Source organism: Canis lupus, chromosome 1 (genome assembly GCF_003254725.2).
Source record: "Canis lupus dingo isolate Sandy chromosome 1, ASM325472v2, whole genome shotgun sequence".
Classification (NCBI taxonomy): Eukaryota; Metazoa; Chordata; class Mammalia; order Carnivora; family Canidae; genus Canis; species Canis lupus.
In genome coordinates this window covers 7720324-7746032 of record NC_064243.1, presented here as the reverse complement: position 1 = coordinate 7746032, position 25709 = coordinate 7720324, and the positions used below count along the sequence as shown (strand labels likewise).

General features: G+C 39.4%; 1 protein-coding gene across 1 annotated transcript; it reads right to left on the bottom strand.

Annotated features, from left to right (window-relative positions):
* Positions 1-841: 841 nt before the first annotated feature.
* Positions 842-25289, bottom strand: LOC125755280 (uncharacterized). Its single transcript, XM_049111378.1, has 4 exons — positions 25198-25289; positions 20983-21160; positions 20354-20830; positions 842-1007 (listed from the first exon to the last, which is right to left on the bottom strand). The coding sequence occupies exons 2-4, from the start codon at positions 21087-21089 to the stop codon at positions 842-844; spliced, it is 750 nt and encodes a 249-aa protein (XP_048967335.1). The 5' UTR covers positions 21090-21160; positions 25198-25289.
* Positions 25290-25709: the final 420 nt, after the last annotated feature.

The window sequence follows — 25709 nt, the reverse complement described above, 5'->3', positions numbered from 1 at the left end:
GATTCCTGAGTCTCCCCCTGGACAAGTGCAGGAGGGTAAAAATGGCAGCTGTAGATACTGAGCTGGTTGTAATTTCTACTTAGAAATATGCAGAGGACTTAGATGAAGTAAAGGAAGTGACAAAATGTGGATATGAGCAGTCTGATGACATGGGATAAAATTGTAGTGTATCAAGAGGGTGTGGGATCAAATACCTGACAGTTCTCTCTGATGATGTCATCCTAGCCAATCTCAAGTCAGTTCATTACCATGAGGATTCCAGGGAGCATCCAAGCTCGATTGTGAAGTGAAATGCTTGTGCTACACTGTATAGCCTGACAGTGTCACACCTGTTACAGTAGTTTTTTTTTTTGAAATTTGTGGGTGCTGCTTAACCTTATACATTTATATCAGCAAATTCTAACTTGAAGATGTGCATGTCCACGTGGAGTTAAGAAGTCAGTTTCGGGGCAACATCCATGGACCAGTGAAGAAGGAAGAAGGTATCTGAAGAGGCAGCCGAGCAGAACTAGCCTGGATCATCAGATTGCACGGCCAGATGAATTTTGGTTTAGTGAGTTGGCTTATAAAATGTGATGACTGTCGTGTTCAGCATGAGACTTGGTAGCAGTTATTCTCACAGTCAAGGATGTCGCAAAACCACTGTTCTGTGTTCTTGGTGAAGACTTGCTGTTGTGCTTTCATACTCTGATGCGTCGTAAATGAATCGTCTCTTTGACATGGCATACCTTAGATGTTGGGCTTGGTATTTATTTGAAGGACGTCTCATTTCATTTAAGGTCACAGTAGTGTAAGGCCAAAGAACAAAGACAATTTCTTGAAAGATTCACTGGTTATCAAGTTAAGAGCTGTCTTTGTGTTTAGATGATGCTGGCAATTTGTAGGTGGGACCACAGCCAGTTTCGATGTAACATTCATATTTCTGCTGTTTGACATTCACAGCATAATTGTCAAAAGAACAACGCATAGGGAAGCTCTGAGGTGTTGGTGGAGGCACTGTCCATGAGCTGTTTGCAAAAACAAAAATACAAGTATAGGAGACAGAAGAAATCCGTCTCCTCCACTGCACGATGGGAGTCTCTCTCTCAAGCCTGACTTCCATGTGGCTATTTCATTACATCTTGTGAAAACCTTGATATCGAGGGCTAACTAAAAGCTTATTTGTTTTGATCCCCCATTGTGAATCTATCTTATGTTTGAGAATTATTATTTCCTCTACTAGGCTTCTGAACGTTTGTATCTTGCAGGAGTTAAGCAACCACATTAAGCACTTCCATTTAACATGGAGCTTTTAGTACAATTCGTGATGGAGAGTTTACATTTCCCTCCTTCTTAAGATCTAGGGAATTGTTGTGAGTAACGTGTCTGCAAGAACAAAGCAATCTGGTTTAAACGGCTCAAAATCATCCTATGAAAAGCTCCATTCTATCTAATTCGTACATACCTTAGCATTTCTCTCTGCTTTCATGTGAAACATGTGAAACATGATGCCCTATAGGTAATCGCAATGTTTGTTGTTCCCCAGATCCATTTGTGAGAAGTTAAAAATCCATTTGCATACATCCATGGGTTAGAAGAGCAGAATTCTGGGCCCAGTTGCTCTGTTTTTAGTTGTGTGACCTGAGACAAGCCACATAGCTGCTCTGAATCCACATTTCCTCCTCTTTGAAATGGGCAAACTACCATGAACTCAACACTTTCCTGAGTTACAAAAATCAAACAAGATATTTGATGAGACCATGTTTAGAAACAAGCCGTCTACAAAACTAATGAAAAATTGATGTGAAAATCTCGAAATTAGTGTGTTTTATTTAACGAGCCCACTGTGGGTCGTCAGTTGCCTGTAGTGGACTCCTACCCACCTCCGCAGACGCCTGCCCAAATTACCCCACCTCCTGACTTTCAGAGGTTGGTGATCTGGTGTGATCCGGAGTTACATGGTAGTTCAGGAGGCACATGAGGTGGAGTAAAAGTGTCCAAGCAACCAACCTAAGGGATCATCCGTAGTTACAACAATGGGAGGTCCATGGTTTTTACAATTGTATCATTTCCTTCCAGTAGTGAATGTTTTGTTACAACCAAGGTCCAAGGGGGCTGGAAGGTGAGCCTGGTGAATGTGTGGGGCTCTCCATCTACCTTGTCAGTAGAAATCTCCCAAATGTGTACATTGGAGCACAACTTTGTGTGTCACGTGAATATTAAAACTTGTAGCTTTCTGTTTAAATTGAACGTGGATTTTGTTTTGTTCTGCCTGCTTCTCTCAATAAAACCTTTCAGGTTTTTTTTTTTTTTTTTTATTCTCTCTCTCTCTCTCTCTCTCTCTCTCTCTCTCTCTTTTTCCAGTAAACAAGTCCTTACTTGACAAAAGGAAATAGCTGGAGATATACCTTCACAAAACCCCCGATGATGTTCCCCTGACGTGTGCTGTCCCAGTTTTATAAATTAGAAATCTGGTCATCTCAGCGTAGTCTCCGAGCAGCGCCAGCTGTCTTCCCTTTCTAGCGCTGCAGAGATGCTTTGAAGCTGCCTCTGTATTGTGTAGGCAACATTAGCACAGAAAGATTTGAAGACTCTAATAGCTGGGAAAGGTTACACAGCCTCACATAATTGACTATGGCAATATAAAATACGGCCTGCTCTGTTTTGTAACAAAGTAGGTACTGCTTTCTTTCCGATTTGAAGGGAAACAAAGTAAGCAGAATTGCCTTTGCTATTAAGTTTCCAGGTTAAAAGCTGCAAATCTGTGTTGTAAAGCGTGTCTTTCCTGGCTGTGTGCAGTAAATTACCATCCCGTCCTGCTGTAGGGACAATAGTTTCCAGCTTAATGAATCAGGTGCTTTGTGTTTTCTCCAGGTATTTAGTGTGGGGCAAATGGGCCCATAAAAAGAGGAATAGCACTGAGGGACGTTGGTCATTTTAGGTTTTGGCCTTCAAATCATTCAGGTAAAATAAGTGGATTTAAAAAAAAAAAAGCATGAAATAAAGTCCAAAAAAATTGGATCATTTTCTTGTTAGAAATAAAAATGGAAAACGAATCATAAATAGTGAGAGGTTGCTTTGCACTGTTACCCAGATACTGAACCCAGAGACTTCTGGTCTGAGGAAGTAGATTTTTTTTTTTTTTTTTTTTTTTTTTTAGTGCAAAAAAGTTCTTTGTTTCCATTACTATCGTAGTATTTGAAATCAAAGGGCAGGTTAGACTTAATCTTACTTTTACTTTATGTGGTTTCGGGGTTTATTTACTTGAGTCTGATTGGCATTTAGGAAAACATCTGTGAAAGGCCCAGATTTGCCCTTTCCATATTCATTACTACCCCTTTAAAAATGAATGTGACAAGACACTCTTAAACAACAAAGCCATTATGGGAACTCCTCAGAGGAGCTCTTAAGCATGCAAAGACTATTCAAACAATTTTCTTTGTAGGGCAAACCCACTGTGGAGCACTTTGGAAACAGGTACTAGGGCAAAATAAAAACTCCCCTATGTTTATATGTTAAACTAAGAATCACAAAATCAAATTCATTCCGAGGAAGGAGATGAATGCCATACTGAAGGCGACCACCAGAGTTTACAAAGGAAAGAACAATGAAGAGGCTACTTCCCTGATATTTTAGAGGTAATAGAAATAAACCTCTAAAGAGAAGCATAAAATATTTATTGAGGAGTCCACTGTACACCCTAGAATCACACAGGATGGCTGGCAGTGATTAAGTGTTCTGTGGCTGCATAGAGAGATGCTGAGCTTTAATGTACAAGATATTGATTACATGATGAATCCCAGCAGTTTCTTTCCTGCAGTTGCCTGCAACACGGGGAGAGATGAAGATAACACATAAATTTCTGTAGGCTACATTGCACGCAAAATGGAGCGGGTGATGAGCTAAATGAATGATGTTTCCTTCTCCCATTCATAAATGCTAGAGTTGCATAATGAATTACTCTGTTTGAAACCCGCAAGTATTAGGTTATTAAAATTGCCACTGGAATACTTGGATCTTCCGTTCTGCTTTCAGGCTGGCCCTTCACTTGGTTTTCATTTAAAATCACAATGTGCCATCGTCCTCACAACTGTGGAAAATAGAGGCCCCTTGAGTAAATCAGGGAAACACTGGGAAAAGTTGCACATTTTGAAATGATTCGATGGTATTTATGGTTTTGAAGTTCCAATGTAGATGGGTGCTATATAGATCATATTAAATTTTATTTACTCCCCCGATTTGTTGGTAACAGTTTTATTTATTATTTATTAAATAATTTATTATTATTTTTTATTGCTTAACAGCAAGCTTTAATTTGGAGCATGGTTACCTTTAAATAAGAAACAAATGGTTAAGAAGGAAAACAGAAACACAGAATCAGAAGCAGAATGACTGGGTTAAGATGAGAAATTCGAGAAAGAGGAAGGGAGAGACAGCAGCCTAAAAAACGATGGGAACCGCTTTTCTACCCACATTCTTGCAGCCCACTGTGTCCTACATGCTTGGGTTTCTTTCCATCAGATTCCCCCGCTCACCAAGCCCTGTCTTGATGCTTTCACATCCTCACAAGAGAATCCAAAGAAAGGAGCAGCCACTCTAGTCCTATTTCTGTGATTTTTCTTCCTGTTCATGGGAAAAGAAGTGGAGTCAAGTGCCAAAGGGAGCATCAAACTCGAATAATGAAAGAAAATATGTCCCTAGCAGGAAGTTCTTCAGTAGGACCATTGTTTCTTTGAAAAGCTTCACCCTAATGGATGATGAGTGGAAAGGTGAAGTGGAGCTTAGGAGGAGGAGAGTTTATGGTTACTGGGATTTGGATGGAATTAAATTGAAGGGCATTCATTTCCTTGCATTTCTTTGGATAAGAATATCTTTATAGATCATAGAATCTATATTTATATATAATTATGTTTTAGCCAGACCATTTGTGAATTGTAATAAATGAGGCTTGTACAGTATACCATATACTTGCAAATATATCATACAGCAGATGATGGGAAGGTATGTTAACTTAATATTTTACATTTCAATATGAATGTATTTCTGCAACTAACATATTAGGAATGGTGTAGGCTGTTGTATGAAGGACAATTTATTTACCAAAATGCCAACCTAAAATGAAAAGGATTGGAGTCATCACATCTATATCAGGTGTTTCAAATCAAAATGTAATATTTATCACAAGGAAAAGTGCTGAAAAGGCATAATACTTATTAAAAATGTATTAATAAAACTTCTAAACATCTATAAAATTAGAGATAATATATGATGCACACCTGAGTGCCATCACTCATCTTCAGTGACTATCAACATATGGCCCATCTTGGTTCATCTAAATCCCCAAACTCTTTCCTCCATCAAGGGATTATTTCGAGGCCACTCTTAGACATCATAGCACTTCATAAATACTTCAGTACATATCTCTGAAAGGAAAGTTCTTCTTTTAAGTTTTAATAAAACTACTATAATATTATCAAACTTTAAAATATAGCAATTATTCCTTAATGTCATAAAATAGTTTGTCAGTGTTTGCATTTTTCTCTATGGCTTTATACTTTGTTTTAGATTTTTTTTTTTTGTTCAAATCAGGACCAAATTCACATCTAGAGAGACTTTTTTTTTTAAAATACAATAACTTCTAAAAAAAAAGACTAGGCCTTTTAGAATCTAGAAATTCACTTCTACAGATACATCTGATGGTTCTCCATTATCTTTATAGATTTGGGTATCTTTCTTGAAAATGTAATCCTTCTCTTAGGTGTTTTCTTCTGAAGAATCATTCAGACCAAGGAACCTTTTGAGGCATTGGCTTTCTTTTATGAATCTTACAAAGGAAAGGAAACTCTCTAAAGTAAACGGTGACCCAGGAGTCCGATGACATTTAATTTGGGCACTTAACGTTTATATAGTGGCCACAACTACCATGAATTCTAAAGTGTGTTCTTTCATCTGTTTTATCTTGTCAAAAATTTTGTGACTTTGACCTTTTCTTTTCCCACAATCTATACATATATAGTAGAATTTTAAAAGTATTTTTGGCAATCAAGATTTTCTTCTGATCCTTGTGTGAAAAAAGAAACATTTATGATCTTGAAAAAAGCATATGTTAACTTCCTTTGAATTCTTTAGATCAGCTAAAAGATGAATTTGCCATTTTAAGAATATAATATTGAAAAGATCTGTCTTCAAAGTGAACCCATGCAGGAGTACTTTTTTATCTTAGGGAATTTATATTTTTTTAAAGGAAACAGCAACCAAACTCGAAAACCAGTATGTACCCAATGGATCAGGCTTTTCAAAGAACCATGTTTCAAAAAACAGAGCTTTTGATTTCTCAAAATCATCTCTGAAGTCCCATCTTGAAATACATAAATCAACAAATTGAATTTTAATGGAAAATCAAGGGTGTTTTTCAAAAGGGCTCTTGAATGAAGCTTTGAAAAATATGAAGGCAGAGAATTATCAGCTTGTTATAATGGCATTGACTTGACTCTGATGTTTTATTTTTAAGTAAGAAAGGATATGGCATCAAGGACAAATGAAGAAAGCAGCTTATTTACACACAGAACTGGCTCTTCCCACATTTTCCCCCCTCTGGGGACTTTCCTGTAAGTCTGATGAACCACCTGGCCGAGCACCAGCCCCTAATATCATAATGACATCCACTTGAGGGGAGTTGTAGGTGTCTCTTTTTACCTGTCATTCTATGTTTATCTTTTAATGATAAACCAGTAAAATGGAAGATGAGGCCATCGTGTTATACAGCACATTCCATACAATGTTGCTATAGATTTCTTCCCATTCATTTTATAATATTAAAAATATAAAAACATGGATCTCATGTAGAGTAAACCTTTGCAAAGCAATTTTGTGAGACATACTGTGTTATTATTCCCATATACAAGTGGAGGATCTGAAGGTGTGGTGTTGGATGGGCAGCTGGTGTTGCAGTTAATGGCAGGGGTGTTCCTCAGGGGTGGGTATAGCTACAAATCATGTGTGGATCCTGCCTCATTGCCCTGCTGCTCATGCTAATCCGTATAAGAAAAAGGACAAAGGCGGAATGAAAATTGTATAATTTCATACTAAGAGGAGCTTTCCTGTCAGTAGGAAAGATTGAAGAAATAAGTCAACAAGCAGGAGGAATTGAGAGTAACTGGTAACATGCCAGAAAATTAAAATGGCAGATCTTTTTAGAGTGTATAGGACCTTACATTTATGATTGTTCCTCTACATTTCACTCTTTTGTGTGTTCTCTCAGTGTGGAAAAAAAGGTATCCTCTGTAGCTTGTTTTCCTACATTGGATGATTACAAAGAATAAGTAGTTATTGAGAATGAAAGTTATTTTTCAGCTAAGGCTGTGTGGATGTGTCATAATGAATAAAAGGCTTTATTAAATCTTAAATTTAAAAAGATAATTGAGTAACATGTCATGTATTATTCCTTAATTTTGAGTATATGTGTTTCACTCATGACTCTGGGAATATTTAAACCCTCTGTGTACAGAGAGGATGAAAAAGAGAAACTTGACCTGTCCTGTTACATCCACGGTCGCTTCTTGAGTCTGACTTGGTTTCATCCACACCATGGCCTGGAATCTTCACTTTTTGGTTCTCAGGATAGTTCTGCTTACGGTGTGGGTGTGTTTGTGTGTTTACATAAAGACTTCAAAATTTCCCTGAATTTGGGGTGCCATAGAGTAGTGATTTTGTTTTATATAATTGAAATTGGTCCCGTCTCCTGATGGGATTCTCCTGATACCTGTTATTGAAAGACATTATATTCTTGTTTTAATACATATGATGTTACTTGATAGAAACTAAAAAAAAAAAAAAATTACTAAGGTTGTGTGTGTGAAAACTCTTTTTTTTTTTAAATTTATTTTTTATTGGTGTTCAATTTACCAACATACAGAATAACACCCAGTGCCCGTCACCCATTCACTCCCACCCCCCGCCCTCCTCCCCTTCTACCACCCCTAGTTCGTTTCCCAGAGTTAGCAGTCTTTACGTTCTGTCTCCCTTTCTGATATTTCCCACACATTTCTTCTCCCTTCCCTTATATTCCCTTTCACTATTATTTATATTCCCCAAATGAATAAACTTTAGTTTTGAAGTAGTCAACCCCTCTGCAGGGTTTTATGTGAAAATCTCAGCGTGCTGGTTTTGTAGCACTTAGTTTCCATGGAATGAGGGCTTCTGTTTGGAGCCCTCTGCCCCGTGTAAGGCCAACTTGTGTGTTTGCCTTTCCTGCTTGGCCTGGGGTTTTCCTGTGGGTTATGCTTATCTCACGCATATGGGTGGAAGAGCCACCAGACGTATGAGATCCCAGTCCGTACTCAGGGTGAGGGAGGGACGATGTAGGGTTTGCATTGCACTCTGAACCTGGTCTGCCTCTGCCGGGATTTCATGCTAAAGACAGAGGTGGAACCCAATGGATATCGTGATACACTTTCAATTTACACATTTCCCAAGAGTCTCCTCCTTCTGTTCTTTAGCTGTAATCTCTTTATATCATTCCATTAAATGGTTACTTCACTTAGTCTGCAGCTTCAACATTGGAAATGTGTTTTCACTTCCACTGTTGTATATTCACCTCTTTGGGGTGTACATACCTTATTAAATATGCTATGTCTTAGATATTTTTCTACTACTGATTTTCTTTTTTTCTATAACTTATTGCTTTTTTCATCATCCACTTGTTTCATGTGGCCCTTTATTCCTCATCTTATTTTTTTTTTAAGATTTTATTTATTTATTCATGAGAGACACACAGAAAGAGAGAGAGGCAGAAACACAGGCAGAGGGAGAAGCAGGCTCCATGCAGGGAGCCCGACGTGGGACTCGATCCCGGGACTCCAGGATCATGCCCTGAGCCAAAGGCAGCGTTAAACCACTGAGCCACCGGGCTGCCCTCATTTCTTATTCTTAATTTATTCTAGAAGTATTTAGTTATTTTGTATTTCAAAACTTTTCTGTTTCTTTAAATGTATTTGACTTGTTTCTATATTCCTAATTTTTTCCTTTACATTTGATGAGGCTTTTTATCTTTCTTATTTTAGAGGAATCATCCATATTTCTTTGATTTTCTCCATATTTTATACTCAGCTTTCAGAATTTTTCATTCATGTTCTCAACCTTTTAGGTTATTTTTCAATACTTTTGTTTCAATTGCTATACTTATTTTAAACAATCTATTTCTTTCTCTTTTCTTAAATAAAAATGGTATATTTAAAGATAAAGGCAGTAAAGAAGTGTGGCTGCAGAGAAGCTAGCACTTGGGGAGGGTTCAACTGCAAAGGGAGGTAACTGGGGACTTTTTCCTTTATTATCTATCCTCCAATGTGATTCCTCCCACTTCCCTATATAGATCTTTTCTCTTTTCTGATATCAATGTGCTGGACATTTCTTTGGGATGCTCAGACTCATAGGCTCATTATCCTATTTAGGATGTTTGTGATATTTACAAACAGTATGCACATGTGAACTTTCAGTGTAGCGTTGTACTTTGAATTTGAGCATGATTTCATTTGTGGGACAAAAATAGTTTGAAAAGTATGTTTTATGACAAAAATAAACATTAGGTTTGGGGCAGACTCTGTTGACAGTATTTGCAATGGCAGGAAGTGAAAGTAAGCAAAACCTACACTTAACAATAGGGTAAATCCTTCTTGCAAGGACTTGAGGTGAATTTGGAGAATGACCAGGAGGTATTAGGTTTCCTGATCAATAATACCTGAGACTCACAGGATGTACGCTGTGTTTCCTTAGAGGTAACAGCGATTCAGTATTCACTTATTCAGTGCTTGTGGTGACTTTATAGAACATCATTACTGTGAATAACAAGAATGGGCTGTATATTTAGAAGACACATGGGGCGCCTGGGTGGCTTGGTTAAACTACCCTCAGTTCAGGTCATGACATCAGGGTCCTGGGATCGAGCCCTGTGTCAGGCTCTGCTTGGTGGTGAGTCTGCTTCTTCCTCTCCCTCTGTCTGTGTGTTCTCTCTTTCTCTGTCTCAAATAAATAAATAAATAAATAAATAAATAAATAAATAAATAAAATCTTAAAAAAAGAGGATGCGGTACAGAAGGGTGTGTCCAAGGCTTCTAGCAATATTTCTACAGTGCGTAGTCCCCTATATGCTTGTCTTGGTTTTATCCACATTCATTTTTAGCTCATCTTAAAAAGTTTCATCCTGCAGTAGCTTTCCTCAGCTACTCCCTGGAGTTCTACAGGGCCAACAAACCCTGGCCAGGACTAGACTTATTCCTGATAGAGATCTCTAGCCATGTCTCTATTAGATAGGTCCACCGATAGAACAATCCAAGACTATCACATTGGTTATTAAAAAAAAAAAAAAAGGCCAAAAAAACTAAGAAAAAATGCTCCTTTCTTGAATTGATTTTCTGGCATTGGTCTTTCTGAGAATCCTGAGAGGTGACAAAAAGTTTTTATGTTCCACTGGTCTCTCTAGAATAAACACAGAAAGTCATTCTGCAAAGTTTAAAAGTCCCTAGGCAATCCAGACCACAGTGAACTTAGGGCATAAAGATTTTTTTTTTAACTTAAACAGTTCCTTTGAGTTTTCCTCTCAAGTTTGCTTGACTTTGAGGACTCAGTGAAAGAGAATCAGAGACCTGGGTTAAGCTTCTCCACTAATCTTCATCCTCACTGATTGGAGTTCCGCTGAAAACAGTAAATTTCCCCTCCATCTTTAGAGTGTCCTCAGCAATTTCCTCATTGCCACCTGCCCCGTGGCAGACCATGAGACTTCTCACCTGCTTGAATTGCCCTTGACTTCTGCTCTAAGACTTTTATTTGATTTAGGAATTATCTAGACTCTCCTACTTTCAGCTGTCTGATAGGTGATCCCTTGTTTTATAGTGAGTGAACTTGGCCCATCAGATATAATGATGACAAATGACAGATGACAAAATGCTGAGTGGCAAGACCAGCCATGATGTTCTTTCACATCTGACAGATTTTCCAGATTTAGTCTTTCAATGATTAATACTCTTTCCTAGAATACAGCTAGTTCTTGTCCCAAAACAGAAACTCAGAGCATGGAATGAAACAAAACCAAAAATGTACTTAGCATATTCAAGGCTTCAGACTGATGCCCTTCTACTCCCCACCCCGTGCAATCATTAGGGAATTAGCAGAACAGTCGTTGGTTATTTTACTCTCTGTCAAATACCTCAGATTCCTGGCTCTTTTGATAAATATCTGCTTCTCCTAGGCTTGATTTCCCTGAAGGCTGATCATAATCTGTTTCAATATTTCAATTATTCCTGACTCCTTGGATATCTGGACATATTTGGATAATCTCTTAAGCTTTACTTACTCATTATCTAACAGTTTAGTAAAATACGGGAGTGCTTGAATTGGTAGGGGGATTAACAATGTGTTACTTTCCCTCTTTGAGCAAGAAGAAAATTGCTTCCCCAAGGGCAATTCCAGAATGCAAATACCAGTTGCAAATTTCTTTTCTTGGGGAAGAGTTCTTATTTTGGCTATTTCTTGGCTATCTCATAGATCCAGGGTGAAGAAAAACCTTTCATTGGTAATCAGGTACTTTCTGCTGTTTCAGGGTTAAACTGTACAGATAAATCAGGGTTTTTCATATGTAATAAAGACTTCTACAGAATGAAGCTCTGGGAATCCATATTGACTTGTTTGTCCTCTGAAACCCTATTGATTATAAACTTATGAAAACCTTGAAAATGGTCAGTTCTCTGAGAGGCCAAAGTATAGGAAATATGTATTTATACTAGATGAGTAAAATGAACGATAAAATTATTATTTAAAAAATGCTTTACTGTTTTGACTTTACAATTTAATTTAAAGGATGTCACTAAAGAAACATCAAGGAATTTTCAAGTTTGTTGAGTAACTTCTTTAGGAAATTAGGTGTCAGGAAAAATGATCAATTAATTAAGCTAGAACTTACAAAATTGTTTTGGTAACTATCGGAGAATTTCCTGTTTGAGATTCTATTTTTCTGATAATTGTCATGGAATGTGAATATTGCATCACAAAATTGCCTCTTATTCTTATAACTAAAAAGAGAAAAATTATAAACTATTTTTGACAATTTCAGAACTGTAATATGATTGCTACAGTACCTTTGGCTGTCTAATACTCTATCTTGCCAAATTAAAGATTTAAGATGTAAAATGAGTTAAAAGACTCTACTGGAAGGTCTATAGGAATTCCAGTAGGATAAATGGTTATTCTCAAAATTTATACACACATATGACAAGAGGTGCCATGCCATTGAGTTATGCAATCTGTTTCAGTATTGATTTCTTATGTTTTATTTTGTGCTTTTGGTAAAACCAATTTTCAAGAGCATATTACTAAGGCATATTGGTTTCTTCATGGCTGCAGCAAGGACGAGGGTCAACTATCTTGTGTATGTGTGTGTGTTAACATATATATGGAATAATTTATTTGTATACAAGTTTTCATGAAATTTGCATGAATTTTAGAGAAGTCCGAGAGGTAGCCTAAAAATAAAGTCATTGGACAGCCCTTCTTTGGGTGACAGTTGGGGAATGAAGTGTAACATGGAATAAAAGCTAACTAAAGGAGTTTAGTAAGTAGTGAAAAGGAATGGAGAATTCATTACCAACAGTAAGAGAGTTTCTGCAGAGTTCAGTAACCCATCATTGTTTCATTGGCTGGAAATACTGTATGAGTGGAACACAAGGAGCTTTATAATGACTATTGAGTTATTAATTCTTCTTATAAATCCCTTATGCTAACACTGTCTCAATAATTAGAGCAATCAAGATGGTCATCTGATCTGATTACACTCTATTCTTCTTATGCAACTTCAGTTTCTTTGTTTCTTTCTTTGTTTCCTCCTTTCTTTTTTAAGAGACTTCGAACATATGATTTATTCATGCTAAAGGAATAATAATAGTACACTGAATTTTATAGCACTTGAGACTATATTGCAGAGAAATACCACATGTAATTTTATCTTCACAACAAAGATCTTTGGAAAATAGGTCAGGAGTTAGCATTTTATTTAAAAATATTATTTAAATGTTTAAGTGGCCCATGTGTGATCATGACTGTTCTTGTGGTGTTTTTGCCCCCATGATGACATTCCCCCTGGGTAACCACCATTAACAGTTTCCATCAATTGTTCCTTAATTTTTCTAAAAACATATGTTAATGATGGACCTCAGTATTTACAAATAGCGTATATATTTGTACAGATACATGTATGCATATATTTTGATACAGGTTTTTTATTTCTTTATTTACTTACAGACTTGGATTGTGCTGTGTATTTTGTACTACGACTTGCATATAGACCTGACTTGTTAAGGCCATCTCTATAAACTGGAACATATACCTACAGCTTAATTTTTAAAGGTTTCATTCTTTTGCAGAGATGTCCCTAATTTATTTAACTAATTGTTCCTCTACTGATGCTGTTTCTATTTTATCATTATGAAAACGCTACATATATTTCTGTACATTTATCTGTTTCTATATCATTTTTAGGATGCTTTGTTGCTTACCTATTCTAGTGGTTCTGTTAGATTCGATTCTTGGAAGTGAGATTTTTAAATCTTTTCCAGTCAAACTTTGAGAGCTACTATGATGCCATCTACCCCTCAAATGTCATACTATTTTGTCTTCCCAAAGACATTCTACAAACATTTACATTGCTCCATGCTTCTGTTGATACGGGCTGCAATCAATCTCTAAAATTTGATTCAGTCTGTATTCTGTTGTTTGTTTTGGATTTTTTCTGATTACTAATGAGTTTGAGCAGCTTTTCAAATTTTTAAAAATCATTTGCGTTTCCATTGTTTTGGTTTACCTATGAATATTCCTTGCTTATTATTTCATCTTTTCCCCTTCTGTAGTAGTTCATAGTAGTTGCTTAGGTATTCAGAATATTAAATTTTTGTCTTCTGTATGTGTCTTAAGTATTTTCTTGTATGTTTTTGCTTATTATTTAACTTTGATTATCATGCTTTTGTTACACTAAAGTTTTTAAATGTGTGATACTTATTTTGGCAATCAAATTTTTTTCCCTTTCATCTGTGTTCTTTGTGCACTGTTGGAAAATTATTTTTTTATGACACAAATGATGAATATGTTATCTACATTTTCTTCTGTCATTTTTAGAGTTTAAATCTTCAAACTATTGGGAATAAATTTTTGTGTTTGGCATAAGGTATTGATCTAACTTGATCTTTGTACTAATGTATAGTCCGTTGTCCTAATAGCACTTATTTGAATTATTTCCCATTGGGGTAAAGTGTCACTTTTATCATATGCTTAGTTTCTTCTTCAATTCTAGACTTTTCCTAGATTTTTAGTATGTTTAATTAGGATAGTTGCTAATTTCTACCCTGACTTTAGACTTTAAAAATTCTACATCTTGGGCATCTGGGTGGCTCCGTTGGTTAAGCATCTGCCTTCAGCTCAGGTCATGATCTTGGGGTCCTGGGATCCAGCTCCTCATTGGGCTCCCTGCTCAGTGAGGAGTCTGCTTCTTCCTCTGCTGCTCCCCCCTGCTAGTGTTCTCTCTCTCTCTGCTCAAAAAAAAAATAAATCTTTTAAAAAATTCTACATCTTTAAATAAATTAAAAACAGATTCCTGCCATACACGACCCCCACTGTGGCCCCCATGTATGGCTAGCTTTGCAGATGTTATCTCCTAGGGATATTTTAGAATCAACATGCTAGTCACCCTAAAACAATCCTGTTGGGATATCAAGTGGGCCTAAATCAACTCTATCATTTATTTATTTTTAATTTTTTTTAATTTTTTTTTATTTATTTATGATAGTCACACACAGAGAGAGAGAGAGAGGCAGAGACATAGGCAGAGGGAGAAGCAGGCTCCATGCACCAGGAGCCCGACATGGGACTGGATCCCGGGTCTCCAGGATTGCACCCTGGGCCAAAGGCAGGCACTAAACCGCTGCGCCACCCAGGGATCCCTCAACTCTATCATTTAATGTTGATGATTATCACATAGTTTTGCTTATTTCTAAGAATGTGATCCTGATTACAAGGAAAATTTCATGCTCATCATGTCATCTTTATTAATATATTTTCTGTTTATTTACTTTTTCATTTTATGGATTAAAAATATTTAGAGTTTTAAATTTTTTGACATGTGCTTTTACATAAAGAATGAGGTGTATGGATCTTAGGCTTTTTTCCTTCAAAGTGGATAACCAGTTTTTTGAGTCACATTTATTACTCAGTCATTTCCTCACAATTTTGAATGGAGATCTAGAACTTTAATCAGGACTGCACAAAAGGTGATTCCTCCAAGATGACTCCAACTCATGTAGGCAAGTACTCAAGTAGCCATGGAATCAGGTTTCCCAGGCTCTACCCTAAGTTGCATTTTTCTTCTTAGTGTTTGAATAACTGAGTCAGCCTGTCAGGGGCCTGAAAGAGGCATGAGCATGCCAGAGTCTCTCTCTCTCTATGCTTTCAAGAAGCTCCATGTATGTAATTTTGCCATTGCGGATGGACAGACTGGAGGGTGGGTTGCATGCAGCACCTCTGAAGGAGATTTTACTGTCATTTATCTGAAAGAGCTTCAGAAAGGAAAGATTTTTGTTCTTAGTTATGGGCAGAACAAACATCTCAATATTACTTGATATTATATCATTTATCTTTGATCTTGGCACAAACACATCTTTGTTCTTGTTGCACACTTTCCCACCAACCCAAAGCTTGTCAGTTGGTTTGTTTTCTGGAAGTATGTAATGCTGTTTATGAGGCCACCAAGAGGCGAGGCAACTTACAAATAATCTATTGCATCAAATATAAAGAAAACCCTATTTTTAAAAATTAGGATGAATGATGAATGGTAACACCTGCGCTTGAAATTTTCCAGAGTAAAATAATACTTCATAATCTATGGAAAAGACCAGAATTCTCAAAAGTATTGTCTAGGTAAGAATGACACCTAAATTTCAATGGAAGTGTTTTAGGTTAGTCAGATGGAAAAGCTCCAGGCATTTACATACTGATTAAGAAAAATTGAGAATGAAATATAAGTAATCCTTGGGGAAACAAAACCAGAAACAATTGCATCCATTTCACACATTTGGATTACCTAAAATAGGGGAAAATAGCAAATGTGTATAATGGCAGAATCAGGATTCTAAAAATGTACTCACTAGGCAGGAGTGACACAATGGCTCTCGCAGAATGAAAGCTGATTAGGACAGAAGCGCGTTCTATGGAACAGCACGTGTACACGGTGAGGGAGGGAAGAGTCACTAGTAGAGATGAACAGGATTTGTGATGATGTTATTGGTGTCAGAGCTGCTCCAATATACATAGGTAACCAGTGGTTTTACTTAATGGCCACTGAAGCCCGACATGTAAAGGTGGAAGGTTTGCTCCTGTTGCCTTCGGATGCTCACCAGCTCCTCAGAGCCTCCCGGGTGTGATAATACGTAGCTGCCAGGTTGTCATTCCAAGTGAGATAGATTTCCTTCATGGCCAAGCCAACATAGAGCCACCTGTATTCACCTGCCTCTCCGTTTCTTCCTTCCAGATCCACTAAGGTTGCCACCGTTGCTCTTGTCAAGGCCCCGTGACCTCCACATTGTTACATCCCATGCCAATCCTCAGGCTCCTGAGCTTGGGCAGCATTTGGCACAGCTGATCATTCTTTACTCCTTGAAACACGGTTTTCATCTGGCTTCACAAACTGCTTTACCTCCTGGCTTCTGGGCCTTTCTTCCTCAGGCTCCAATGAGGTTTCTCCTCACTTCCCTCCCTCCTAGATGGTGGAGCACTCAGGGGTTAGTGTGATTTCTTCATACCATCCAGGTGCAGATGACCCTAAATTTAAATCTCCAACCTCGCCTCTCTCCGGAGTGCCAGATTGCATACCTCACTTCTCTTTTGGAATCTCCTTCTAGATAAGCACCTGAAAGTTTGTCCAAAAATGGAGTTCCCATACCATGAAGACTTCTCTTTCTTCAGTCTTCCTCAGGTCAGTAAATGGCGATCCCACCTTTCCAACTATTTGAAATAAAACCTTTGGGCTCATCCTCTACTCTTGTGTGTCATTCAGAGACCACGTTCTATCCATCTGGAAGTTCTGTTGACTACCTTAAAAATCTCTTCCCAATGGAAGTACTTCTCATCATCTGCTCTGCTAAGGCCCTGGTCACGTCCTCCAGCAGACGTTGCCTGTGTTATTCAAACTGGCTTTTCTGCATCTGGCCTCGTCTCCTCTTCAGAATGCATTCAGCACAACAGCCAGAGGGACCCCGTGGAAACGTGTCAGTTCATGCTACTTACCTGCCCCAAACCCTCTCCGTCCATTTCCTCCAGAATAATTGCACTACTGCTTACCTAGCAGCCTGCTCACCCCTTGCTCATCTATTCTTTCCCTGTCTTACACTCTCCACTCCAGTAACACTGGCTGCTTGGTATTCCTCAAGTGTGCCTGCCACACGTGCTCCTACGTTAGGGTCTCTTCCTTTGCTATTCCTTATTCCTAGAACACCCTCCATCCATGAAGTTGTCCGGAGACTTGGTTGTGACTTAGCAGAGCTACATTGGAAGGGATTCAACTATAGGGATACCTGAACTAATTGAATACATATAAGGCTCTTTCTGCTTTTGAGACTCTAACTTTATTAATTAGTGGAAGAAATTGACTGTATACTCTGTGACAATTACTGAGTTTCCACTAGATGCTGAACAGCTCAAATGTGCCTGGTTAAAATGGAAACATTTTATCTTGTATACAAGTAATTTTCAAATGTGTTCTTTTGACAGTGAATACTTTTTAATGACTAACTTTGCTTGGAACTTCATCTCCAGTACATAATGTCAATACAATCGGATCTACTTAGGGTTTATAGTAGGCTGACAAACAGCTGTCTGCCCATACCCTTATAAGAGAGCAGATGTCCCCTGGGGGAGTACCTATAACAACCCCATGTTGAATGCTTTGGTCATCACCCATGGGGTGCTTTGGGATTTGTGAAGTGACTTGAGCTCTCATCATTTTAAGGCAGCTGACTCTGAGGAACCCAGGGCAATCTAGTTATTTAGGGGAGCAGGAAAACAGTTCAGCTTTATTTGAAACAGCAGCATTATATTGTATATAAAGAATAGTGTCAGGGACATCTGGGTGGCTCAGTGGTTGAGCGCCTGCCTTCGGCCCAGGGTGTGATCCGGGGTTCTGAGATCGAGTCCCACGTCGGGCTCCCTGCAAGGAGCCTACTTCTCCCTCTGCCCATGTCTCTGCCTCTCTCTGTGTCTCTCATGAATAAATAAATAAAATCTTAAAAAAAAAAAAAAGAATAGTGTCAGAAAGAGTAGGGAAAACTCTTGTGTGTGCAGAAGAATTCAGAGTACAATACTCCCTTTAGGAAAAACCCCAGAAGTCAGCGCTGTCTAGTTGCTGGTTATCCCCATGTCTTGCATTTTGTAAGATTCAGCTACAAGTAGAAGAGCTGATTCATGGTAAGAATGATCATTGATTAGTGGTCTTTCATCCATTTCCTCCAACCTGAGCTACAACAGTAAAATTTTTTTTTCAAAAGGGGATTTTCCAATATCTGTGGTGGAAAGATAATGATCAACCTAAAATCTTTGAGAGGGTAATCACTTCTGAATGTAATGGAAAATACACGACCTTAAAACTTTTCTTTGGTTTTTATCAAGCAATTGTTACCCCAGTCAATATCCTGTCACCGTTAATTAGAAACCATTTGTGCCATGGCTGATTTGTCGCTCTGCAAAACTCCTACGGAGGGATGCAGGGCAGTCAGCGCCAGGCTCAAAAGGGAACAAAAGTCAGTTTTCAAAGGATCCAAAACACACTAAGTGGTGACCCAAGTTCTGCTCCCTCCATTATTGCTGTTAGGTCGGAAAGCTAATTAAAAATCTCTGCTGGCACAAATGTGTGTTTGGTGTTCTAAAATATGTCATCCCTAAAAGATTGGCAGATTGAAACCACTGGGACAAGCCTTTGACTCGGCTTTGTTTTCATGTGTTCATTGATTCTGACCCTAAAAATGCTACAGTTCTGTCTTTATTGGACCCAAATGTGGCTGAGTAAATTTGATGTTAGCCTGGAAAAGTTTCTAATCATGTGGAAAAAGCCAGGAAGGCAATTACTGCCAGTCTCATTAATGGCTCAAGAAAAATTGAAATCATAACTGTGATTTAGCTAGTTACCTAATTATCTATTTTCAAATCCTATTTTCTGAAGCCTCACAGAAAAGTCCTCAGTAATTTTTATCTTTGAAAGGTAAGCTTGATGGTCCATAAATGAAATTAAGAAGACCAGATATTTTGCGATTGATTTATGTAAATATGCCAGGGACCGAAATGGGAGAAGTTAATAAAATATAACACTGAAAAATAAAATGACTTTTAAAAAGCCCATCACTCTGTGATATAAATCACCGATTTTTTGGTAAATGGATTATAAGTACTGGTTTTGGTGAATTAACTATTGCTTCTGTATTTTCTCTCACAATGGCCCAATAAATTGTTTTGTTGAGGCAGACATTCAAGGACTGCATTAGATTGTTCAGTGAAACTGTATATGGTTCACAGTATCAATTACGGTATGTAATTATATTTGGAGACCCTTGGTAGCACTTAGACACAGTCTTGCTCTATTTGAAGATGCTAAAAATAGAAATTGTTGGTATAGTTCCTGCAGACTGCTGCGTGAGCTACTCCATAATATGGGAGCTAGGGAGGCCACATCTGACAAAATGTGGGAGATGCTGAGTGAGTCTTAACTATAGGCTGACAAGAAAATGACTGTAGGTTGATTTCTAAAGATACGTGTGACTAATGCGTGTGCGAAGGGCCTTGGAAAGAAATACCTTGCTCTGCCTCTCTGTGCTATTTGCAAGAAACAGGGAAAATAAATAAGGGAGAAAACAAAACCATACTCGTACTTTTATGAGGATCAGAAATTTCTCTCCATAAAAAATTGAGTGTGAAGTCAGTGCAGCACGGCAAAGGGAACTGGGTAGATTTGCTTGCATGTGTGTTGAAATCGTACGGATTTTTAAAAAGGATTTTATTTATTTATTCATGAGAGACCCAGAGAGAGAGAGAGAGAGAGGCAGAGACACAGGCAGAGGGAGAACCAGGCTCCTTGCAGGGAGCCCAGAGCAGGACTCGATCCCAGGACCCCAGGATCACGGCCTGCAGCGAAGGCAGCCGCTCAAGCGCTGAGCCACCCGGTGCCCCGCATGGATGTGTGTGCGCAGCGGTGCGTGCGTGTAGAGGTGGACACCACCAAGGCAGAGGCCAGGGTGAATGATTTTTGAATAATTTTTATTGAAATTTAAATACTTTTAAAAGTATTTCCTCTGATTACTATATGAAGAGGAACCGCTGATTATTTGGCAAGTTTTTTTTTTTTTTTTTGCCGGAGGGGGGGGAGGTAAGGATTCCAGGGTGCAGACCACCCTTGCACACCTTGTATAGCTCACGCCAGGGTTGCGCGCTCTGCCGCAAGGCGGGGACCTTGGCGGTGGGACCCAGGGGATGAGCACCGTCAGAGCTGGGGTAGCGGAGGCCCAGGGGGCACCGTGCGTCGCGTGTGCCCGTCACCCAGGGCACGTGTCCCAGGACATCAGTCCCTCCTCGGCATCTCGGCGGCCTCGCTGCTGCCCGGGATCGGGCCGTCGGTCGGGCTCGCTCCACTGGGTTGGGTTTCTGACGCTGACCCGCGACCTTCCTGTTCCTCCAAGGTGATGTAGAAGCTCCTAGAACGTCTATGCACATGTGCAAGCGACGGGGTATTTTTGTGTCGAGATGTTGCTTTTTGTTGGCGACCTTGCTTACCCTTTTCCTGAGAAAATTAAAGCAGGCAGAAGGGCATTTCCACAGGTTCTCACCACCCCGGGTCCCCACTGGCCGGAGTGGCCCCCCGCACCAGGCCGCCCCCCACTTCCAGCTCGGCCCGCACCCCCACTCCCGCTCGCCCCTGACCCATCGCCGCACCTGCAGGGGTGACCGCACACGGAGCCACTCAGCCAAGCTTTGTTGATCAGAGAATCACACGTTAGAGAAAAAATGAGCTGCTTTTCCCACTTTGCGCAGTGGTGCATCTGGGGTGCATTTTACATATTTTCCACTTGTGTGCCATCGCTGTGAATAACGTACTCCTTTTCCATTGTTCCTAAAAGAATCAGGAATCCTTTAGGTAAAAACAAACAAAAAACAAACAAAAAACAGGAAATACCTTTATATTTATTCCATGTTATTTATTTTATATTTTATTACTCCGTATGTATTCAGCACCTAAAAATGTCTGCATTTTCTTGAAATATTTCCTTGGCATTTTAGATAGCTTTTTCCTTCTCCCTGCACAGCACAAATTCCCAAAGAAGCAACAACAGTAAAAACACAACACAAACAGAAGAGATGAGCCAGGAGTCGAAAAGCGCTTAGTTAGGAGTGCTGAGCAGTTAACAAGCCTGGTGTGTTCTGGGCCGCATTGCTCCCCGCTAGCGGCAGGTGCTGGGGTGCTGTGTGCCTGGGCCCCCACCTGCCAGGACCCCTTCTCTGGGCGGTACAGCAGGCGTGCTTCCAGAGAAAACCAGAGAACAGAAACATTTGTCTACATTATTCAAATAAACACAACCCAAACCACCTCCCACCCTGGTTCATTTCTTTCCCAGAGTGCAGGAGTTAAGGTAGCCGAGATGATTCCACCCAAGCAAGCAGACGGAAAAACAGAGCAGCAATAAGACATGGAGCAGCGTGTTCATGTTTTCTTTCCTCTACACGAGGTCCAGGGAATATGTGTTTAATTTTGAAATAGGGGCAACTGCAGGTAATATTAATGGGAGCAAGAGCAGACGTGTCTGTGCTGGTTACCACGCACAAGGTCTTGATCTGAAACTTTACAGGTTGGATCCTTGGGACAACCACTGTGTGTTTGTAGGAGGTGTGTTGGGGGCCTCTGGCTGGTATATTAAATCAAGAATATGCAGGTTAGGACTTGCTGAATGAGGAGGCACAGGTCACCTGTATGGGGTTGGCGGGTAGCTCCCTCAGCATCTACACTCCCACTTTGGGGAGGTGAAAAAACCCCAAACTCTGGACCGATTTGAGTGTGAGCAGGGTTGTCATACCATAAATTGCCTAAGCAGCCATTCAGAACAGCAGTTTTCTCATCACACAGGAGTGCTGTTATTAATTGCATTTTACAGAAGAAGGAAGCAGAGGCACAGAAAGGTTAAGAGACTTCCTCTTGTTTCTGCTTCTACTGATCAGCAGAGGTGGGACTTGAACTCTGGCCATCCAGCCCTAGCATCTGGGCCCTGGACCTCGGGAGAATGTGGTGTCCTCAGGGAGATCGCCTTCCTCCCTCTTGCCTGGCCGTGCCCCCCGCCTCTGCGCTGTCTACACCTCTGGTGAAGCGTCTCCATGAGCTTGTCGTCAAATTGGGTCTCACAGTTGGTCATCACGCTTCAAACATTCATCCTTTTCTTTCCGGATCTGCTTCTCAGACCTCACAGTAGGAAACCACCAGCTAACGTGGTAGGAGAGGTCATGAAGGACTCTCTTCCCTCCACATCCTTTTGTAGACAGTGCCTTTATTCTGGAGAGCTTCTGTTGAGCCAGAGTTGAGGAGTGAGGCTAGGGTAGTTGTGTGTGTGTGTGATTTTGCTGATTTTGAACCAAATATACTTAATATATAACCTGGTCTAAATTGGCTCACATAGGCCAATTAATTCTCTTAACCATCCATAGACATGTAGATTTACATGTCTTGCTGACAGGTAAATGGTGTTGGTAGGATATATATCCAGTGACTTGTCCTATAAAGATTCCAATGATGGTTAATTTTAAAATCTCAGGGAAAAAAACTTGTGACTATTACTCTTACGTGATGATTAAAAACAGGACCTAATCCTTATGTTTGAAAATGTGTTTGCTTTTCTTTTCACTGTATTAGAGGCGTTTTGGAACGAAATTTAACCTGTTTCATTTGGCTTTGGGAAATATAGTCCATATGCTGAAAGAAAATAAGAGGTGTCTCTCCAGGTCTCTAATACATTGGTATGGAGAAGATAAATCACAGAATTTTCTGGAATGATTCTGCTATGCCATTGCAATAGGTAGAACTCTTGGGGGCAGCAGGATATTGCTAAATTCTCAAATTTGGAAAAATGTAAAACTATTATCTACTGGGCGTCTAGGCAGGTGCTCCTACCTGGTGTCATCTCCCAAGGTGTTTCTTCCTACCTCTGCACTCTCCCAGTGAATTGGCCAACATAAAAGATTCTAACACGACATGTATCATCATGATACACTACTGTGAAATTTTAATAGGTTTTAGATAGAACTGTTCTCTATTTTAAAGTATTCTGTAAGGCGAACGTCAAAATAAGTTGAAATTTTGATCCTACCAAGCATGCAGAGATCCTCAGCTTTCTTACCCTCTTGTGACAATAAAGGAACATTTACTAACTGGAAATTGCTCTCCATTGTTCTCTCTGACCTTTTGAAGGCTCTGCTGTAATAATATGTTAAATTACAAAAACTGTGATCCTAAATAAAAGTTATGGATTTTTGCATGGATTCATCTGAACTGTAATTGATTGTCTAACATGGAAACCATGCTATGTGAATTATTTGGCACAGTGCTAATATTGGCTAATTTAGAATGTAATTATAATCAGCATGGATCCTTTCAACTGCACTTATGAACTTAGCCACAGTGGGAAAGCATATAGGACTCCCCAAAGTGCAGAAAGCACTTGGTTCTTTGGAAGACATATAGTCCAGGTTTTTAATTATATTCGGCTGGAGTTCTTTTTAATTTTATCTTACTAGAAATGGATGGATTTTAATATGACAAAGGTGATGCTCACATCGTAAAAGAAGCACATTAGAGTTTGTAATACTTCCCACCGAGATGAGCTTTAGCATTTAAAATGAGAAAAAGGCTATTCTTTACATTAAACATTTGATCAATCCAAGCGATAACCAGAGTAAAATTTAAATACCATCTTGATAGCATAAGCTTATGATTATTTCAGATGTGTACTATACCCACCTACTTCCACAGTCTGTGTAGCCTCCAGAAGAATTTATTTGCTGAAGTCCTAGGAAAACAAGATCCAAACATCCTACCCCAGGTCATGAGAAGAGAGAGTCATTAGTTTTCCATGAATTACCCAAAGAACTGATAGTAGTGTTTCTTCTAAGAGTGGCATGAAGAGAAAATTCTGGTCTTGCGGTGATATTTTAGACATAGATAATCATAATATTCAGAAACATTTCATACCCAGAAATGTAAAGATACTCTATTTTCCTGAAACATGTGAAGTGTATAAATGAGTGGAATTGACTTGTTAGCAAAATATTAACCATTTGCAAATAGCTCTTGGCTCATATAAAAGTGGAGTTTCATAAAAATGAGAAACTTGGATTTTTAGTATAAAAACACTGTTTACAGGCCATGAATATGGTCACTGCAAGAATATAAATTGGGAAAGATAATTGTAGAGGCTTCAAGACTCTTCTTTTTTTTTAATTTTTATTTATTTATGATAATCACACAGAGAGAGAGAGGCAGAGACACAGGCAGAGGGAGAAGCAGGCTCCATGCATCGGGAGCCCAACGTGGGATTCGATCCCAGGTCTCCAGGATCGCGCCCTGGGCCAAAGGCAGGCGCTAAACCGCTGCGCCACCCAGGGATCCCTTCAAGACTCTTCTTGAAGAGGGTCACGGAGGTGGGCTGGGTACTGATAGTAACCCAATGAGTCTAAGGGGAGTGGTTCCTTGGAAGCCATGGGCCTGGGGGTAGTTTTAGGAGCTGCCTGCACAGCTCCTCACCTCTTCCCTCACCCTCTAGAACAGCAATTTTCAGGCTTCAGCATGCATCAGAATACCTGGAGGGCTTGTTTATACACATTATTAGGCTCCTCCTGAGTTTCTGATTCAGTTAGTCTGGGTTAGGGTCTGAGAAATTATTTTTCTCAGAAGTACCATGAGATCCTGTTGCATTTCCTCTGGGGACCCTACTTTGAAAACCACTTCTCTAAAGACACAGGACAGTTGACATGCTTGAAAACTTCCAGCTCTGAAAAAGAACTATTTTTTGTGTTCATGATCCACCGGTTGAGAATCATGGCAGTAGACAGACCACCTGTGCTAGCATCCAGTCCATGTCCTTGTCCATAGTCTGAGCATGTACTCACCTTATACATCCATGGTGGGCAGCTGCAGCCTCCCCAAGGCTGCTGGAGCCCACATCTTTAAGCTTACTCAAGGACTTTTCTCTGAAATTATCTTCATTCTTTTCTGCATCATCATGTTCTCCCTTTTTATGACGTCATTCCAATTAGCCTTCCAACATGCTCTATTTTTTTCCATCTTAAGAAAAAGGAATGAGGGCGCCTGGGTGGCTCAACTGGTTAAGCATCCAACTCTTGATTTCTGCTCCAGTCATGATCTTGGGGTCCTGGGATGGAGCCCTGCATTGGACTCCACGCTCAGCGGGGGTTTGCTTGAGGATTCTCTCTCTCCCTCCGACCCTCCTCCTTTGCTCTCTCATTCTCTCACTCTGTCTAAAAAAAATAAGTAAATCTTGAAAAGAAAAGGAAAAAGGGCTAGTCATCCATAAACCCAGCAATTCTCCAGATAAATGATTTCTTCGGTACCATTCATACCAAAACTCTGAAAATTTGAGGTTAGCTTTCTCTGTTTCTTT

What these genes read in the sequence shown, in the direction of transcription:
- LOC125755280 (XM_049111378.1), bottom strand. Translation starts at nt 21,089, where the DNA reads ATGCACCACTGCGCAAAGTGGGAAAAGCAGCTCATTTTTTCTCTAACG. An exon ending in GTGTGCGGTCACCCCTGCAG is followed by an intron (nt 20,831 to 20,982) that starts GTGCGGCGATGG and finishes TAATTTTCTCAG; the next exon opens with GAAAAGGGTAAGCAAGGTCG. An exon ending in CAGCGGTTCCTCTTCATATA is followed by an intron (nt 1,008 to 20,353) that starts GTAATCAGAGGA and finishes TTTTGCAAACAG; the next exon opens with CTCATGGACAGTGCCTCCAC.